This window comes from Sorghum bicolor, chromosome 1, assembly GCF_000003195.3.
Source record: "Sorghum bicolor cultivar BTx623 chromosome 1, Sorghum_bicolor_NCBIv3, whole genome shotgun sequence".
NCBI classification, from domain to species: domain Eukaryota; kingdom Viridiplantae; phylum Streptophyta; class Magnoliopsida; order Poales; family Poaceae; genus Sorghum; species Sorghum bicolor.
The window spans coordinates 66,886,097-66,907,218 of record NC_012870.2 but is presented as its reverse complement, the minus strand read 5'-3'; the positions used below and the strand labels follow the sequence as shown (position 1 = coordinate 66,907,218).

General features: G+C 44.2%; 2 protein-coding genes across 2 annotated transcripts; both read left to right on the top strand.

Annotated features, from left to right (window-relative positions):
- LOC8082338 (vacuolar-sorting receptor 1) lies at nucleotides 1,279-8,638 on the top strand. The gene is made up of 12 exons (XM_002467861.2): nucleotides 1,279-2,001; nucleotides 3,149-3,832; nucleotides 3,959-4,047; nucleotides 4,676-4,745; nucleotides 4,822-4,905; nucleotides 4,990-5,066; nucleotides 5,163-5,244; nucleotides 5,718-5,800; nucleotides 5,882-5,948; nucleotides 6,791-6,922; nucleotides 7,868-7,977; nucleotides 8,123-8,638. The coding sequence occupies exons 1-12, from the start codon at nucleotides 1,695-1,697 to the stop codon at nucleotides 8,225-8,227; spliced, it is 1,890 nt and encodes a 629-aa protein (XP_002467906.1). The 5' UTR covers nucleotides 1,279-1,694; the 3' UTR covers nucleotides 8,228-8,638.
- On the top strand, nucleotides 13,020-16,860 carry LOC8082337 (probable LRR receptor-like serine/threonine-protein kinase IRK). Its single transcript, XM_002467860.2, has 3 exons — nucleotides 13,020-13,177; nucleotides 13,259-14,898; nucleotides 15,015-16,860. Exons 2-3 carry the CDS (start codon nucleotides 13,442-13,444, stop codon nucleotides 16,474-16,476), a joined length of 2,919 nt encoding a protein of 972 aa, XP_002467905.1. The 5' UTR covers nucleotides 13,020-13,177; nucleotides 13,259-13,441; the 3' UTR covers nucleotides 16,477-16,860.

The window sequence follows — 21,122 nt, the reverse complement described above, 5'->3', positions numbered from 1 at the left end:
TACCTGTAAATCACGATACAAATCTTTTAAGTCTAGTTACTCTATAATTAGACAATGTTTGTCAAATAAAAATAAAAATACTACATTGTCAAAGTCTAAAAACTTTTTACATCTAAACAAGGTCTAAATAAATTTATCTGCAATCTCATTGAGAGGTGCCGTATACTCCAACAGCGACCGATTCTTATCAATACAGTTGACGAAATATTGAAATGAAATTTAGAACGGTAGGTCTTGATGACTCGATGTCGATGTGATGAGCTTGTATCAGTATGGAACTTCCCCGTGAAGCAAAGCTGCTGTAAATTATTCTGGTAAAATAGTCCTCTTGTTTGGCTGCCCCGCCTGTATTTGATGACTCTCATCCTAGACGTGCACAGTAAACTTGAATAAACAATTCAAAGTGCCCTGTAAATACTGTTCTAACAAATACTATAATTTTTTTCTTAAAAAGACTTTATACATGTCTCCTGTGTATATACTCCGTATCAGATTCGCAGAATAGTACTTGTTTAGTTCCAAATTTTTTGCAAAATATGAATAGTAGTATTTTTGTTTATATTTGATAAATATTGTCTGATCATGGATTAACTAGGCTAAAAAAATTCGTCTCTTACAAGTAAACTGTGTAATTAGTTATTTCTTTTTATTTATATTTAGTGTTATATGCATGTGTCGCAAGATTTGATGTGATGGAGAATCTAAAAAATTTTATAAAATATTTTAAAAACTAAACAAGACATAAGACTAGACTTTTAATTCATGGAACCCATAACCACTCAGTTAGAATTTCATTGGACAGTTGAGCCGGGGAGCACGAGACGTTGACAAGCTCGAATCTTGAGGCTGTAGATTTTTGAAACTATAAAATAGAACTCTTTATTAAAAATAATTGTTTCATTCAAGTTTCATTCCATTTCACATGACATAGTAATCTTAAAAACAACAACACCGAAATTTTCCACTAAAACTAGCTTTAATTTATAATTAAACAATAATTACCAAATACAAACAAAAATACTAAATACGTCGGCTCAGGTCTAACCAACCACTAGCCTTGAACCACGCGGGCGATCCCGAAGCTCAGGGTGGAGTAGCAGGCTAGCTAGCAGCCCACGCACGCACGAGGTCAAGTCATCGGCTCATCGCCACGAGTACGGGACCGTGGGCCCTGGCCCACCCATCGCCGATCCAACGGCCGCCCGCGTCGCGACGAACACTGTCAGCTTCCCATCCGCGTGTGGTTCTGGTTCGGTTAACTTGTTTGGCAGGCTCTGCTTGGACGGTGCGAGGAGAGCAGGCAGCCGACGACTTCCCCCGCGCGGAGGCCTCTGCTTGCTTCCACCCAGCCCAGGTCGTCCAACGCCTGCTGCATAGCCCTCTCCCCCACCCAGCAGCAGCCGATCGGCCTCGGCTAGATCTCGCCGGCCGCCTCCAATTGGTCCTCCGCTGTCGCCGAGGGCTCGTTCTCTAGGCCCGCAGATCTGCGCTGCTGCGCCCCGTGGAAACCTCCGCTCCTAGCTATCCGTCTATTGGATCGATCGATCTTCCCATCTCCCCCGCACGAGTCCTTCCAAGGAATCGAAAATTTCCAGCCGGCCCGGCGCGGGGGTTATTCTGCTATATCAACAGCTCCGCTGGGCGCTGAGGTTCTGTAGGAGGGCGGTGCGCTGATCGGGGGCAGGGGAGCGAGCATGATGAGGGGGCAGGCGTGGCTGGCGCTGCTGCTCGTGGTGGCGCTGGCCTTGGCGGACGCGGCGGCGGGGAGGTTCGTGGTGGAGAAGAACAGCATCCAGGTGACGTCCCCCGACGAGCTCAAGGGCAAGTACGAGTGCGCCATCGGCAACTTCGGGGTGCCGCAGTACGGGGGCACCCTGCACGGATGGGTCGAGTACCCCAAGTCCAACCGGAAGGCGTGCCAGAGCTTCGACCAGTTCGACATCTCGTTCAAGCCCAAGCAGGCTGGGGGACGACCCACCTTCGTCCTCGTCGACCGCGGAGGTGACCTTGACTCTGTCTATCTATCCTGGACCTTTTTTTCGGTGGGTGGGTGGGGGGTGCGCGCGCTAGTTATTTTTGGAAACCTGTTTTTTGGTTGCCCACCTGGTCTCTAGAAATTGGTTGCTCAAATTACTGAACCGGATAGTGAGGGTAGCCTTTTATCGTGATTCGTCCAGTTCTAGCTCTACTTTCTACCATTAATTACCGTTCGGTTACGAGCTGCTACCTTCCCTACTCTGAGGTGGGTCGTTTGACTTCTCTATTTTGGGCTTCCATTCCCTTGAAATTGAATGCAGCCTGCCCTTTTTTTTCTCTTAAGAAAATGCTTCCATTCCCTTGAAACAGCTGTTGTTGTGATCCTACAGTTATATCTCTGGTTGAGGATACTTTTGTATTTGACGAGCAGTTCACTATAACTATAGTAGAATACAGAATTGAGGACTCTGTAAACTTCATAAGTTCTTAAAATGAAGAGTTAAGAATATTCTGTAGTTCAATTTGTATGAGATGATACTACACATATTTAACGTAACTAGCTTTGACTGTCTTTATGGTATATTTTCGTTAGCGACAAATTTGAAGTGATGCTTATTTTGCAAGATCACCAATTATCAGTACATATGTAAATTCTACATACTTGTCCACGTGCCATGATCTGTTGAGATTATTTGAATATTGGTTTAGCTTTGCTTCCTGTGGTGTCAGATCCAGAATCTGCTCACATATCACAATTTGTATATCACACATCTTCAAACTAGCATGGTGCAGAACCACAAATAGTAAACTAAGGTTCATACTGTACTTATAACTTCAGAAAAAAATTAAAATAAATTGCTCACATATTTCATATTTAAAGTTGGAATAGGAATCCAAAAGTACTCATGTGATAGTATAGACTTCTGTTTGACAACTTATTCATCTTTTTTGGTGCGCTTCACATGGAAAATAAGGGACACCTGATTCATGAAAACTGATACATTTCTCAGATTGTTGGATAACTATTGCTGATATTTCTGTTGGTGCAAAACCTGGAATTATTCAAAGATTTGGCTGCATAAAAGTTCTCTTTGGTGCACATTACAGGGATTCTTACTCATGATTGAGAAAAGCTTCTTCTAATGAGCCTATTATGTTTTTAAATGAACAGAATGCTTCTTCACAACCAAGGCATGGAATGCACAAAACGCTGGAGCTGCTGCAGTTCTTGTCGTGGATGACAAGTCAGAACCTCTAATCACAATGGACAACCCAGAAGAAGGCAAAGAGCACCTAGAAAACATCACTATTCCCTCAGTGCTTATAACAAAGAAATTGGGGGAAAGCCTTAAGAAATCTGTGGAAAATGGTGATATGCTTAGCGTTCTTCTGGACTGGAGAGAATCCCTTCCCCATCCCGATGAGCGTGTAGAGTATGAGTTCTGGACAAACAGTAATGATGAATGTGGTCCTAAATGCGATATGCAAATGGACTTTGTGAGGAGCTTTAGAGGAACTGCACAAATTCTTGAGAAAAAGGGTTACACTCAGTTTACTCCTCATTATATCACATGGTATTGTCCAGAAGCTTTTGTCAGTAGCAAGCAATGCAAATCACAGTGCATCAATCATGGGAGATATTGTGCACCAGACCCTGAGCAGGATTTTAGCCAAGGGTATGATGGAAGAGATGTTGTGGTTCAAAATCTGCATCAAATTTGTGTATTCAAGATTGCTAATGAGACTGGAAAGCCATGGCTGTGGTGGGATTATGTGCATGATTTTGCACTTAGGTGCCCAATGAAGGATAAGAAATACAACCATGACTGTGCCAGCGATGTTATCAAGTCACTTGGTATGTCTAATTTGTCACTGATATGTGTCCCGGTCGCTAGTGCTATTTATTTTTCTTTTGTAGTGTACAAGTAATTGACTAAGTTGCTGTCAATTAAGTATTCAATGTGTCAATTCCCTGTTACAGGATTGGAAATGGAGAAGATAAACAAGTGTATTGGCGACCCTGAAGCCGATGTGGAAAATGAAATTTTAAAGGCGGAACAAGATGCCCAAGTACGACCGTGTTCATAAATAGTACTCCCCTCTTTTTTTTAGAAGGTGTATTTGTTTCGACAAGGATTTGACCAATGATTACTCCATTAATACTTCATTTATGTGATACATAATCATAATCATAAGCACAAAATCATAATCATAATTCATAAGTAAGCATTCTTTGAAAGTGGATCAAATAATATTGATTTGGTGTCATAAAAATTCTGTATTACTATCTCCATCACAGAAAACATGTATGGTTTGTCCTAAGTCAAACTATTTTAAGTTTAGCCAAGTTTGTAGAGAAGATTGTCAACGTTTATGAAACCTAATAAGTATACTATGAAAATATGTTCCATGATGAATCTAATGATACTTATTTAGTAATATATATATCAATATTTTTTTTGTATAAACTTGGTCAAACGTAAGATAGTTTGACTTAGGACAAAACTAGATTGTGAAGTTTTTTGGGGGATGGAGATAGTAGTAGAGTAATTGTTGGTCAAAGGTTTGTCCTAACGAAACCAAATAAGCCTTGCAGTTTCAAATGGAGGGAGTAACATTTTTGTTAACAAATGCTACATGCTTTACATATTTTCATCAAAATCTGCGGTATACTTAGTTCTCTACTTTTATTATATAGATTGGTCATGGTAATAGGGGAGATGTCACAATACTACCAACCCTTGTCATCAACAACAGGCAATACAGAGGTCAGCCTACTATCTTGTAGTGCCTATCTTTTTGTGGTCCAATGTTGTTTGTGTCACGTTTAGTTTTTCTCTTTAGGTACGCTGGACAAAGTTGCTGTCATGAAAGCGATCTGTTCAGGATTCGAGGAGACAACTGAGCCTGCTGTTTGTTTGAGCGAAGGTCTGTAAGCTTTCATTTTATTGCAGATATCTCTTAATAGATCTTATCTGATGTCTTTTATTTCCTTCTTTTAATCTCATATAGAGGTTCAAACAAATGAGTGTTTGGAGAACAATGGGGGTTGCTGGCTGGACACAGCTAATAATGTTACTGCATGCAAGGTACATTTTTAACCGCCATGCATGCTGCTGTTGCTTGTCTTATCCCTTAATTCTTGTCTGGTAAGAGGTTCTAATTGCATTTACATGAGAATGCAGGATACCTTCCGTGGGCGTGTTTGTGAGTGCCCTATTGTGAGAGGTGTAAAATTTGTTGGTGATGGATATACCCATTGTGAAGGTATTCTATGAATTTATTCTTGCATTACATCAACATAAGTTATAATGGAAAATTTTCTGATCAGATAAATGATTATTGCTACCTTCATTCTCTTTTCTCATTATTTTGGAGATTGCATCGTCTCCAATGCATTCATTATTCTTTTCCTGATTATTACATGTTACAAATATTATTGATACATTGATACAACGATACAAAAACAGTTCGATGATAAATTCCTAGTATTATTTTCATGTGGCAAAAATCTAAATGTTTTCATGTATACCAGCGGTTCAAGTTTTAAAATGCTGACTACACACTCATTTTAAGAGGATAAGTAAAATAGAACGCAGGTCGTTGTAATTTGTAAATTAGTGTTCGCGTTACTATGTGGTATTTTACTATTGCACGAAAACTATCTTATCAGATATTATATGTTAATTGTTATTTGAGAATGCAACACTACAACTATGATTGAAATTTGCCATTGTCAGCTTCTGGTATTGGTAGGTGTGAGATCAATAATGGAGGGTGCTGGCAGGAAACTAAAGATGGGAAGACAATCTCTGCCTGCTCAGTAAGTAAATATTGTTTTGAGACATTTCCCTTTTGCTTTGCAATTTGTTTACATTGTTAAACTAAACTTGGAATTCTGCAGAACGAAGTATCTGAAGGTTGTAAATGTCCAGTGGGTTTCAAGGGTGATGGAGAAAAAAGTTGTGAAGGTATCATTCAGAAAGTAGTTGTTTACAGCCTTGAATTTAACATTGTTTTGATGGGGCAGAAATTGATTCTAATATTTGTATATGTTGGACCAAAGGAAATACCTTGCATTCTAAGCACTGAAATCCTAACAAATTTAGGAAATCCAAGGGGTACGGAGATAACAAAATGCAAGGTTGAGCTCAACCAGCTACCGCAGAAACCATGAGCAAATCCAAATACAGTAACAGTACATATCACAAACTAAGTACCACTATTGATACAGTGATTTGAAGATCACTCAGTCGGAGTTGCCTCCAGCCTCCTTGCAATCGCAGTAGAAAATTTACCACACTGATGACCTCTCCCTTGTGCACAATCAAGTTTTGTTGCTCTAAGAAATCGCCAACTGCCGGAGAGACTAGTCAGATTATGAAAAAAACCAATCATTTCTTGTCCGGCCTGGTACCTAAAGGGTCCCATCTTTTCATTTGGCACTCGTAGACCCTAGAAAATTCAGCTCACAGTCGTCCCACTGTATTTGTTTTAGATGCCACTTCAAAGCATCTCTGATCAAACACCATACTAATTGCCCTAGCTGAGACCTAAAAGTTATATTGCATGGTCACCAGTTGTGTCCATTCCACTCTCTACATCGCCATCTCAGTACCGTATTACATTGATGCCACATATTGGTTTAGCACTTCACATATTTATCGAAGACCGCTTCTTTTTTAGAGCATAGTCTTCAATTGAAGTTCTTAGAGTAAAATTTAACTGCTAAGGATGGTTCTCTAATTCCACTTTTGAATAATGCAGACTATTTTTTTTTTGTAATCTATTTTAATCTACTTATTATTTGCAGACATTGATGAATGCAAAGACAAACTTTACTGTCAGTGCAAGGGTTGCAGCTGCAAGAATACATGGGGAAGCTATGAGTGCAGCTGTGGTGATGACAATATGCTATACATGAGGGAGCATGACACTTGCATCAGTAAGTAGCTGGACCTGCATTTTTACATAGACATCTAATTCTGTCTCTTTGTATTTTCCTTGCAAGCACCTTTTAAGATGAGAAGTACGAAATTCTATCTTTTGGTTGAGATGATTGATCTTATTCCTTTTAAATGATGGAAAAAAAGAACTGTTCTCAATCATATGTTACTTTCTGAATAACACTATTATGCTCTAGTTGCTTAATAAACAGTTATTATTTCAAAATAAAATTTGTTTGATGTTGCACATACTTTACAATGTAATCCCTGGAGCTACTTGTTCCATGAACTGTAAACCTACTTTTGTGTACAGAAGTTTCATTGCAGTTCTATGTCAATAAGCCTTGTTTAGTTCCGAAAACTTTTTGGTTTTGGGTACTATAGCACTTTCGTTTTTATTTGAGAATTATTGTCCAATCATGGACTAACTAGGCTCAAAAAATTCATCTCACGATTTACAGGCAAACTATGCAATTAGTTTTTGTTTTCGTCTATATTTAATGCTTCATGCATGTGCCGCAAGATTCGATGTGACAGGGAATCATGAAAAAATTTTGGTTTTCTGGGTGAACTAAATAAGGCGACAAGAATAGCAGATTTATCAATGTGTCATAGATTCTTGCCTGTTACACTTTCTTTTTTATTTTTAATTATATCCTCTATCTTTTAGGATTGCTTGAATCAAATGGCATATAATCATCACAGTTTTTCGTCGGTGTGATTTTTGGGCCTATCGAAGTAGATGCCATGTCTGTTATTATTAGTTCTTTGTTCTTTTCCCGTGGTGCTGGACTATTGTCTGAACTCAAACAAAAGCAGTAGATGATGCGGTGTATATAGATAAGCCTATGGATATTCTAAGATATTTTGCACTAGTAAAAGTTACTCGCCATTCATTTTATCTTTTATTGTATAGTCTCATACCATTTCTAAATGATGTGCAGGCAAAAAGGGTACTACCAGTACTGTTGGCTGGAGCTTCCTCTGGGTTATTTTCTTTGGACTTGTTTTTGCCGGGGTTGGAGCATACGCTGTGTACAAATACAGGCTGAGGGTAAAACAACTCCCGATTTCTCAGTTTCCTTTCTACCCTTTGATCTTTACATGCAAGCGGTCACATGTAGGACTTGATTTGCTAGTTGTTGTTACTGTAATAATAATACATTTGTTACTGAAATCTTTCGTCATCATTTCGCCAGAGTTACATGGATTCGGAGATCCGTGCCATCATGGCTCAGTACATGCCTCTGGATAACCAAGAAGGGGCAAACCAGCATCAGGTCGTGCACGCGAATGATATTTGAAGCGGCACTCCTTTTCTGGAGCAGCATAGAAGGAGCGCGCAACATTTCACTTGTGCTGCTGCATCATTGGACATGGGTTTTACAAATAGGTCAACTAGGCTCAAAGATACACGGGTTGTGCGAGGAGATCAAGATTTACTGTAACATGTATTATGAGAGACGTTGTGCACCTCTTGTTACGACACTTGATGAACAGCATAGGGGATGAATACCATATCGTAGTTTTAGTAGCACTTGGTTGCCTTTAGTTTTTCTTCAAACTTGTGAGTTCTTGTTGCCTCGTCCCATACATTTTCTTTTCTTTAGATATAATGGAACACGTCGCATACATGTCATGTGAACACTGTAAATACCGTTACCTGAATAAAGCTTCAGCCTGCAAGGCTACAAGCAGCGTACCAATACTCTCAAGCACTGATTTTACTTACATGTCTGTAGTATATATGTGATTGAAGACATTACTTTCGCTGCTTCTGCCCGATCCTATAAATCAATTTTTTTTGTGTAATCGTGGTAAACATGGGTTATGTATGAACTATGAACTGCAAACAAAGGCACCTGTGTGAGATTATTCACCCTGCTCTCGTCCGGCACAGAAGACATGAAAAGGAGAACTGCTGGTCTGCTGCATGCTCAACCATTGCAGTGCTAGGAAGGATTGCAGCATACAGGTGCTCCAAAAGGGGAGAAACCCAAATCCAACAAAAGAAGGGCGCGCCGCGCGCGTGTCGCAGCCTTTTTGATAGAAAAGCACAGGCAGCATGATACCGTGTGTGCAATCGTGATATTCCTTTCTTTCTTTCTAGGGAGAGGGAGGGTGTGCTCGATCGATCGGTTTCTTCTGGGCTTTTGATGCTGCTGCTGCGTCTTTGCTTTGAGATGCTCGCAGCTGCTACTATTGGTCCGTGTGGAATTCTTTCCAGCTGCTGGTTTTATTTGGCCATTTTCCCTCTGACGAAAGATCAGTAGGCTTTCCCTCTTTTGAGGCTTGGCATGACTCAAGCAGTCAAAGCAGCTGCTCATTGAAAGGCAGCATGCTAGCTCTCGATCTGATCATGATTCAGGTTGCGATGTTCACACAGGTGCCACACGAGAGACGGACTAGCCAAATCTCACTCGATCACTCTGCAAGTGAGATTTGGCTTTTCTTTACAGGGGCATTGGTGAATGGCGAGGCTTTCGAGAGCGCGTGCCCGTGGTCGATCGTGCGATCGCAGAAATGTGTCCATTCCAAGGCGCATGCATGGGCATGAAGAGAATCGTGCAACAAGAATAGATTAACACAACATACCTTGGGCTGCCATCATTCTCGTCGTCTGCATGGATAGTCATGGATAATGAGTGTTGGAGACCCAAGCAGATACTGTATGGGCTCTCGATAGAGGGCCATCATTTTAAGTCAGATCAGATGGTCGGACATGTATTTGTTTGTCTGTCAGCACTGTTTTTTCTCACAATAAATCAGCGAACAATGCTACAAGCGAACAGACTCTCATGAGTCGTCATATGTCCAGCTTTGAAAAACAGAAATGGTTTTGGGGGCAATCCAACATTTCTTTTCTCTTTTTTCCTCTCTCTCTCTCTCTCATTTTCTCCATCTCCGACGGATCGGACGGCGGAGGCAAGAGGAGGTGGCCGGGAGAGGTTGGGACCAAGGCGACAATCGCGTTGGCAGCGAGAGGAGAGAAAGAAAGAGATCACCGCAGATGGAGTAAGGTCTTGCGAGAGCTGTGACGACCCTGTCCCTCCTCCACCTCTATGGCGGGGCGTGGCGCTGCATGGAAAAAAATATCGGACGTGGGGAGCTAGATAGATAATACTTGAAAATTTGTTCTTGAGCCACATGAATTTCGGGCACCATGCAATTTTCGTAGGAATCACGTCAGCCCATGAAAGGTGAGATTCGACCGTTCATGGCTGGCTATCCTCCCCACATAGGCTCTCGGGCAGCTAGTACTACAAGGCTACAGCAGGCTAGGCGGTCCCAGGCAAACATCTTCTGCCTGGGCCGATCGCTAGTAGAGTAGTACTGCAGTCGCATTGATCCTTCTGGGGGGTTGCCTTGTCCGACCCGCTCGTCGCGGTCACAGACACAGACGACTGCTCCTCTCGCGGCCGCTGCGGCGCTACTGCAAACAGAGGGGCCAATGAGCCTGCTGAAACAACCGTACTACGCGGTGGTCGGACGCGGACGGGAACGAGAAGGACGGAGGTGGCCACGTCCACGCATGCACGGCGGGGCGCAATGAATGCGTATTGATGGCGGCAATCAAAACGCCCTGATGCCCCCTGCTCCCCCTGTCCTGCGGCTGCGGGAGCAGCAGGCCCGGGACAGACGGCGCAGCGGCCATCAATTCCCTCCCGTCCCGCGCGGTTGGACGGACGTCGGACGGGGTAGCCATTCCCATTCGCCGCGGCGCGCCTCGTCGATCGGCCCTGGCGGATCACGACACGAGCTCGGCCTTATTTAGTTCCAAAATATTTTGCAAAATCGATACTGTAACTTTTTCGTTTGTATTTGACAAATATTATCAAATCATAGACTAACTAGGCTCAAAAGATTCGTTTCGTCAATTTCGACCAAACTGTGCAATTAGTTTTTAATTTTATCTATATTTAATACTTCATGCATGTGTCTAAAGATTCGATGTGACGGGGAATCTGAAAAATTTTGCAAAATTTTTTGGGAACTAAACAATGCCGAGGGCTTGCTTCCGGTGTGCGGCCGCCGCGGCAGAGCTTCTCTCGCGATCGATGCGCGCTGTGCGTTGCGGGCAGCGCCGGTGTCTGTAGATTGTAGGAGTAGGCTGTAGCGTGCCGTGCAGGGCGGCAGAAAAACCGAAGTGGCGCTACAAATGACGAACGGCTGGCGCGCGCAGATGTGGTACGGTACGTACTCACCTCACCTTGTAAGGCCTCTCAAAACCAAGATTTTTTCAAGATTTTCCGTCACATCGAATTTTTTGATACATGCATAGAGCATTAAATATAGACGAAAATAAAAATTAATTGTACAGTTTACCTATAAATTATGAGATGAATCTTTTAAGCCTAGTTACTTTATAATTAGATAATATTTGTCAAATAAAAACGAAAGTGCTACAGTTCCGAAAACCAAAAAGTTTTCGGAACTAAACAAGGCCTAACGCCATGCAAACCCGTGAACAATGTTTCCACCAATGGCCAAATGGGTCATAGCAGACGAGTCCCCGTGACCAATGTGGTAATGTAACCTAGGGGGAGTGCGCGTACAAATAGCATGGCCTGCAAATGGGGCATTCAAAGTCAAAGCTTATGGTCAACCAAAGTTTGTTCTGCCTCAGGGGCAACAAATATAGAACTGTCTAATATTACAAACTTTTTTGTGTCTTTCAAATCAATGGACCACTTATTCTAGGTGGCTTTAGCCCCCCCCCCCCCCCCCCCCAAAGTTAAATTTCTCTCTCTGTATTTTTTTTCTTAAAAGAAGCTAGTCAAAATAATTAGAGTAACTAGACTTAGAACAAAACTAAAATAAAACTATGATTTAGAACGGAGGAAGTACTTGGATGGCTAGGATAACTTAAAAACTAGAGAAATGGGCTTATTTTATTGCGAAACACATCGGTAATAATTTAGGTCTTTCACTTTCCACCTCTCACAATCAGTACCGTATATAAAACTAGGACAATACAATTATACATAATATATAGGAAGATGACCTCTTTCTTTTTTTTATCGGAATAGTTGATCTGTACAATGTTTTTTTTATTTTATTTCCTCTCCTATATCCTAGGATAAGGTCATATCGAGACTCTATGTTATCGGAGCATATTTTACTACGTCGAATAATCTATGTTATATACTCCATAACAATATTTCCATGTTTTTACTCCTCTGACTACTTACATTGGTGAATCTACCGGTAACGAAATCTCTCTCTCTCTCTCATGTTTATTTAGAATTTAAGCATAGAGATTTTGATTATCTACTCTAATATTTCTCATGTAAATTGAGGTGAATGCAACGACGTTAACACAAAGTCCAATTTTAAATCCGAACAACTTGTTGCGTATTCAAACGCGGCCATGGATTCGTTCGTCCAGAGACGGAAAGAAGACTCGCCAAGGCCTTGTTAGTTCCGAAAAATTTTGGGAAATGGACATTATAGTAATTTCGTTTGTATTTGACAAATATTATCCAATTATGGACTAACTAGGCTCAAAACATTCATCTTGTCAATTCCGACAAAACTATATAATTAGTTTTTATTTTCTTTTATATTTAATACTCTATACATGCGTTTAAAGATTCGATGTGACGAGAAATATGAAAAATTTTGCAAAATTTTTTTAGAACTAAACAAAGGCCAAGTCTCCAAAGCTCCGGTGCCTGCCTGTACCAAACGCAAACCCAACGCAGCGCAGAGGCAAAGCAGGCACGCCCGCCTCAAAAGCGCCGACGAGGCGACGAGTCCAGCACCCCAGCTGCCGGTCGTCCTCGCGGACTCGCCCGGACCGGACCGGTCCAGTGCGCGCTGCCGTCCTCGAACCCCGCGGCCCCCCACGCGACGCGAGTTTCGAGGAGGAACCCAGCCCCAGCGCACGCACGGCACGGGCGCCCCCCTCGCCCCTCGGTCTCGGTCCATGCACCCGGCCCATCCCGTTCCCGTCTGCGCCGCGCCCTACCGCCCACCCCCATCCTCGCGGCCCATCCCATCCCTCCGTCGTGCGCTGAGCCTGCTCGTCACCGTCCGATCAGCTCTGGAGCAGCTTTCTTTTTCCTTCCCCCTCGCTCCTTTGCTCTTTTTCTCTCTCGCTGCTCCACTCTCAGGCAGCCCACTCTCCGCTGCTCTCCTGCTCCCTCTATCTCTCACCCTCCCCCTGCCCTGCATTCTTCAATGGAGTTTTCAGGCGAGTCGGCGGCGGCGGCGGCGGCAACGACGTAGACGGGCGCATCCTGGCTCGGCAGGTACTCAACCGACTCTGCTACTGAAAGGTTGTTCCTGGAGCCCATATCTAGAGCTCAATCCACTCACATTTGTGTCTTCAGTTCTCCGCAGGAAGGAAGAAGGTACGCCATTTGAAGCTTTGAGGTCCCCACGCGCAGATTTGAGCGAACTCCACCCCCGGACTCTCGGTTCCTCCCGCCGATTCGTCTTCCTGCATCGACCCCGAGCATTTATTTGCGCCGCCGCCTCCCTGTGCTTCACCAATAAGTACGTCTTCCTGAGCAATGCGGCCGCTCGCGCTGCTGGTTCTCGCCCACCTCGCCGCCCTCGTGGCGGCGGCGGAGGCCAAGGGCGGCGCGGCGGGGGCGGGGCTGGGCGACGACGTGCTGGGGCTGATCGTGTTCAAGGCCGACGTGTCGGACCCCGACGGCCGCCTCGCGACGTGGAGCGAGGACGACGAGCGGCCCTGCGCCTGGGGCGGCGTCACCTGCGACGCGCGCACGGGCCGCGTCTCTGCGCTCTCCCTCGCCGGCTTCGGCCTCTCGGGCAAGCTCGGACGGGGCCTCCTCCGCCTCGAGGCGCTCCAGTCGCTCTCGCTCGCCCGCAACAACCTCTCCGGCGACGTCCCCGCGGAGCTCGCCCGCCTCCCGGCGCTCCAGACGCTGGACCTCAGCGCCAACGCCTTCGCCGGTGCCATTCCGGAGGGGCTCTTCGGCCGCTGCCGCTCCCTCCGCGACGTCTCGCTCGCCGGCAACGCCTTCTCTGGCGGCATCCCGCGGGACGTCGCCGCGTGCGCCACGCTGGCGTCGCTCAACCTGTCCTCCAACCTCCTGGCCGGCGCGCTGCCCAGCGACATTTGGTCCCTCAACGCGCTGCGCACGCTGGACATCTCCGGCAATGCCGTCACCGGCGACCTCCCGATCGGTATCAGCAGGATGTTCAACCTTCGGGCGCTCAACCTGCGAGGCAACCGTCTCACTGGTAGCCTCCCGGACGACATTGGGGACTGCCCGTTGCTTAGGTCATTGGATCTTGGGTCCAACTCGCTGTCCGGCGACTTACCAGAGTCCCTGCGGAGGCTCTCCACCTGCACATACCTTGACCTGAGCTCGAATGAGTTCACTGGGAGTGTGCCAACATGGTTTGGAGAAATGGGAAGCCTGGAAATTCTGGATTTGTCGGGGAACAAGTTCTCTGGCGAGATTCCAGGGTCTATTGGCGGGTTGATGTCATTGAGGGAGCTGAGGTTGTCTGGGAATGGGTTCACCGGAGCCTTGCCTGAATCAATCGGGGGATGCAAGAGCCTGATGCATGTTGATGTCAGCTGGAACTCTCTTACGGGTGCCCTGCCTAGCTGGGTTCTCGGTTCTGGTGTGCAATGGGTGTCGGTGTCGCAGAACACGTTGAGCGGGGAGGTAAAAGTGCCCGCAAATGCTTCTTCAGTGCTTCAAGGAGTGGACTTGTCGAACAATGCCTTCTCTGGAGTTATTCCATCGGAAATCTCCAAGCTGCAGAATTTGCACTCGTTGAACATGTCATGGAACTCAATGTCTGGAAGTATTCCGGCCAGCATTTTGGAGATGAAGTCACTGGAGGTTCTTGATTTGACTGCCAACCGACTAAATGGGTGCATTCCAGCTTCAACTGGAGGGGAGTCATTGCAGGAGTTGAGGCTGGGGAAGAACTTCCTAACTGGAAACATCCCAGCTCAGATTGGCAATTGCTCTTCCCTAGCATCACTGTAAGTTTAAGCACTTCTTTCTGATCCAATCCAGTGGTTAGACAAATGTTTGGAGCTTTACATGCTAAACCTTCGCATTCTGTGGTATATGCTCACTTGGTTACTATCTCTTGCAGGGATCTTTCACATAACAATTTAACAGGAGGAATTCCGGAGACAATATCTAACCTTACCAATCTCGAGATTGTTGATCTTTCTCAGAACAAGCTTACTGGTGTTCTACCAAAGCAGCTTTCTAACCTCCCCCACCTCCTGCAGTTCAATGTTTCACATAACCAGCTCTCTGGGGATCTCCCTCCCGGTAGCTTCTTTGATACAATCCCCTTATCTTCTGTGTCGGATAATCCTGGCCTTTGTGGCGCAAAGCTCAATTCGTCTTGTCCTGGTGTGCTGCCAAAACCAATCGTGCTGAACCCAAACACTTCTTCTGATCCAATATCACCAACCGAGCCTGTGCCCGATGGTGGTCGCCATCATAAGAAAACCATACTGAGCATCTCAGCCCTTGTTGCAATTGGTGCTGCTGCTCTAATTGCTGTTGGTGTCATTACCATCACGGTTCTTAACCTTCGAGTGCGTGCCCCTGGATCTCATTCTGGTGCTGCTCTGGAACTCTCAGATGGATATCTCAGCCAGTCACCAACAACTGACATGAATGCAGGCAAGCTTGTCATGTTTGGAGGAGGAAATCCAGAGTTCAGTGCCAGTACCCATGCTCTTCTGAACAAGGATTGCGAGCTTGGGCGTGGTGGTTTTGGCACTGTCTACAAGACCACTCTTCGAGATGGACAACCTGTTGCCATCAAGAAGCTCACTGTGTCAAGCTTGGTTAAATCTCAAGTTGAATTTGAGAGAGAAGTTAAGATGCTGGGCAAGCTACGCCATCGCAACCTAGTTGCACTAAAGGGTTATTACTGGACACCGTCGCTTCAGCTTCTCATTTATGAGTTTGTCTCTGGGGGTAACTTGCACAAACAATTGCATGAATCATCCACCACAAATTGCCTGTCCTGGAAGGAAAGATTTGACATAGTCCTCGGTATAGCAAGAAGCCTTGCTCATCTCCACAGGCATGATATTATCCATTACAATCTGAAATCAAGCAACATTCTGCTCGATGGATCAGGTGAGGCGAAGGTAGGAGATTATGGGTTAGCAAAGCTGCTCCCGATGCTGGATCGTTACGTCCTAAGTAGCAAGGTGCAGAGTGCGCTTGGATACATGGCCCCGGAGTTTGCATGCAGAACTGTGAAGATCACTGAGAAATGCGATGTGTACGGGTTTGGTGTTCTTATTCTTGAGATTCTGACTGGTAGGACACCTGTGGAGTACATGGAAGATGATGTGATTGTGCTCTGTGATGTAGTGAGGGCGGCTTTGGATGAAGGCAAGGTGGAAGAATGTGTTGATGAGAGGCTCTGCGGCAAATTTCCACTGGAGGAGGCTGTTCCGATCATGAAACTTGGTTTGGTATGTACTTCTCAGGTTCCGTCAAACAGGCCGGACATGAATGAGGTGGTGAACATACTGGAGCTGATCAGATGCCCCCAGGATAGCCCGGAGACTGAATTGGGTTAACCTCTACCTACATTGAGTACCTGTTGGTTTTACTTTTGAGATCCTTCTTTGCTTGGTAACTGACCAAACAAAGAAAGATGGAGGGAGTTCTATTCTATCCAGTGTGCAATTGCGAAGCTGTCGAAATGTCTAGCTAGTCTTTTGATGGTTAGGGAATTATTATGTAATGCCTACAATAGTTTCATCGCCTCCCGGGGTGTTGATGTGTTTGACTTAGATCCTCACCAGTAAGGTCAAGGCGTATGGTGTGGATCCTCTCACATCAATCCTGGTGGCCTGTAATTTCAGTTTTCGTTATGCAATCTGGTGCAAGTTGTCTTTTCTGGATCATGTTATGGAAGCTTGCCACATTTTGGATCTTTGCTATCTAACCATCGATTTGATTAATTCGAGAATCTGTACCACTAAACGGTCTAAACCATAGCAAGTGCTAGTACCAGCCAGTCAGAAAGTGTTGTGTTTATTTGTCTATCTATTAATCTATACATGAGTTGCTCTGAAAGTCTGAATCATGCAGACAAATCACACACGGCGTGACCCCACCCTGATGACTAACTGTGTATGTGTACAAGGAACTGAAAATGACAGTAGTGCTACATTGTTCATCTGTCTCTTTCTTATGTGCTTGTTACCCCCTGCGTTGCCGCAAGAGTATCTTCGTTTGTTAGTCACCTTCCCGAGGGAGGCGACGCCAAGGCCAAGGCTGTAGCTGTACTTAAATTCATGGTACATGCAATAAACTAATAGTGCTTCTAAACTGCATGCATGGAGGGTCAAAGTTTGTTGAACCTTGCATCACTTTGCTGACAGCATAACTTGTGAGGCTCTCTAATGCATTGGCTATTGCTGCTGATCCTAGTAGTAATTAACAATGGCAAGGCATGGCATGTACATAAACGGTAAAGTATTCAGGTGCCTCAAAATGCAGGAAGAAATGATATACAATGGAGATTGTGTTGGCACTGCATCTGGAGCTGTGTTTTGCAGTGAGCATAATCTCTTGGCATCAGCTGTTTGGTCCGTAGATCCTACAACTGCAAGTATGTTCTCCACCGGCAATCAGCCAACCACATGGGTGTTTTCCTTTTTAAATTGGCTTTCGTGGATTATGCTCTCAGCTCCCAGTTGCTTTTTGACTGTTAAATTAGGATTCAGGACCCCCTGTACTGTAAGGTAGGACATGTGAGCCTGCCTAGCCGACTTCCTGTCGTGCAAGCCGTCCTGGAAGGTTTTGCCCGTTTGCTGCTTGGAAGCACGTATCAATGCCTTGCGTGGCATTAGCATTCCTGGTTCCCTATCTCATCGCTTGCCTTTGTAAATATGGCAATCAGTGAAGGAGCATGATGTTACTATATACGCCTGACCTGAAGACTGAACCCTCCTGAAGTCCTGCCTCCTGAAGTCGTATGTAACATGAAATGGTGCCATGTGCATGCAATTGCTAGTGGCACTGGGGTGGAGGACAGTTCACAAAAGAGCAGCCTCGGTCCTGCTCTATCTGTCCTTGTGTCACCCCGCAGCGAGGGCAAACCTTTTTGAAGCCAAAAAAAAACAAGCGGAAGAAGCAGCGGAGAGAAGAGGAGGCATGGCGCCGTTGGCCCCAGGTGGCCAGGTCCCCATGACAATCGACAAGCTTTTTGACAATCTATCCGGTAGTGGTGGGTACAGCGAAACAAAGTGCTTTAAGGAGAATCTTGGCGTCCTGCAGGGCATGATTGCTTCACGCGAATCCAAAGTGCAGATTGTTCTGGACACTGGTGCTGCTTGTTCGTTGTAATCTACAAATCGGGAAGTTGTTATATTTCAGTTATCTGAATTAAAAAAAAAAGATAAACAATTTTACACAAACAACCAGTACAACAAAAAAACAACTTATATAAGAGATAATTTATAGTTTCTATTGCTAAATAATGACAAAATTACAAGTGGTCTTAACAACAACAAAGACCAGGCAACCGAGATATTAAAAAAAAATGTACTCCATCCGTTCCAAATTATATGTCATTCCAAAAATCTTGAAAAGTCAAAGAATTTTAAATTTGACTAAAATTATAGAGAGAATTACAAAGATTTATGACATCAAATATGCATACTATGAAAATATAATTAATAAGGAATCTAATAATACTTAGTTGGCATCATAAATATTATTATCTTATCATACAAATTTGATCAAACTTGAAATGGTTTGACTCTCCAAGATTGAAAAAAATCTACATAACCCCCGATGGAAATATTTTATCCTCCAAACTATAAAACCAATTTTTCTACCTCTAAACCTTTTAAAACTGGTCAAATAACCCCTCAAGCAGTTTTGAACGTAAATAAATGTATACATTGTGGTTGAGTATTGGGGATGTACCAAAAGTAGCAACCCGCTACATAAACATGCCCGTTACTATTTACTCCTACCGGTGATTCTCTAGCCTCAATGTGCTTCTCCTTCTCCATCTAGAATGCTTAGGCCTTGTTTGAATACGCGTGTATCTACCTCAAACCATATGTATTGGAGTGGATTAGAGTGGAACTTAGTTTAAATCTACTCCAATCCACTTCAACACATGTAGATTGAGGTAAATACATGCCCATCCAAACAAGCCCTTAGTGTGTTGTAGGCTCTTACCGTGTGTTTGGTTGGGGGTTGGGTGGGTTGGGTTGGATCTAACCCAGTTTTTGGGGACGGAGCCAACCCAAAAGAGTGTTTGGTTGCACTTCGATTTTGGGGACAGACCCAACCCGTTTAAGTGTTTGGTTGAAGGATTGGGGACGGAGCAGCTCCGTTCAGTGTTTGGTTGAAGGAATTCAGTGTTTGGTCAACATCAACCCGGCTGGAGCGGCTCCGTCCGCCAGATTTTGAGGGACGAGTCCAACCCCGCATCTGAGAGGAATATTCCACTCTGGAGTCAACCCAACTCTCTCATCCTCCAACCAAACAGCCACAGGAACGGGTTCACTCCGACCCGGCTCGCCCCGCTCTCCAACCAAACACACGGTTATCTGATCTGGGATGCATCCCCGAGACTTCCCTTCACTGGTGCTGGTAATGCCCAACTTGCTAACGGGCGGAGCTTTCTCCTTGGAACTAGACGGAGGAGAAGTGACAAGGAGTCACGACACGCAGGAGGACACCGTTGCGGCGCGGAGCGGGCGAATGCATAAAAACGACGCCCATAGAAATTTGAGGGCTCTCTGCAGGGCCCCTAGAAATGAGAGGGCTGTTGGCATAGACGGCGCTTAGTTTGTTTAAACAGCATTTAAACGGTAAACTGTGGTCATCCCTGTTGTTTTGGCCCTAAACGGCGAATTGAATTAATAAATGGATTTAAACAGGCTAAACGGTGAATTAGCGGGGTGGTATAAGCCATGACGGACCAAGCCCATGACCTGCTCACGAGAGACCATGAAGGCCTAGGGTCCACATTCCCACCTTATCACGGAGCCCATAAACAACAATCTGAGCCCATACATTGGCGTCTTGAGCTCTATGCCCGTGTGTTTTACAAAGCCTTAAATTTTCAATACAATAAGAGTATGGAAAAGAAATAGTGACGAGACAAATAAAGTTTAACTCAGCTTAATAACAACAATGTATAGTGCTTGAATAAGCAAACGACCTCAGCATAGAGTACCACTGGCTAAGCATGCAAGCAAAAGAATGGAATGTTGTTGCACTGAACCTGTGGCTCCTGGCGATCTGACCAATTGAGAAGAGTTCCGAGATGCTGCTTCTGTTAGCTTTGCTGTTGTCAAATTGCTGGGCACCAAAATAGAAAGGTGTCGATCTGTTGCTGCTATAGTACTGCAAAGAGAAAATGAAATCGAGTTGAGCAAACTGCTACCACTGGTCTGAAAATGAAAGGAGAGTTGCGCTGCTTACAAACTGAAAAACAAATGAAAGGAGAGTTGAGCAGCTGCTAGACTGAAACACTGAAAAACAAAACAAAGAGATCACAAGCTGCTGCTGGAGACTAAACAGAGAAAACATCAGCTCGATCTATTTGACAAAATCAACAAAAACAAATCCAATTACAATTGACATGAAATTGGAATCACAACTTTGATAGATTATGTAGAATATATTTGACCAAAAACATCTTAAAAGATTGAGCACTTTAACAACGATTTCAGAAAATTCGGGAAACCCTAGAGAAAGGAAAATTTTGACTTTTTGAGGAACCCTCAAATTCAATGATAACATCGAGGCCCAAAGCAATTAGTTGATTCTTTATAGGTTAGCACTAACAATGACACTAAAAATGAAGGTCGCTAGCAGTAGCTTGAGTCCCCTGTCACCTACAACCTTCAAGCATTGACAAACAAAATGATAACACTTCAAAGAATGAGTGACATCTGATAAAGCATGACAATATTATAATCTGTTTCACAAGGCACGACTCAAAAGTTCTCTAAGCTTCTTTCATAACATATACTGCCTTCCTAGCTAAAAACAGATGTGCAATTTCATTTTCTCTGTGTGCTTCCTATTGACAAATCTATTCTCCATTCTCATTAGCCATAATCAACAATTTTCCATCACCAAACTGAGAACTTATCATGATATGACTTGCCGATGAGCATGACAAAAGCTAAAGGATTAAAAACTCTAGCTGCATACATTATTATGTTTTTTTTACAGTAGATAAAAA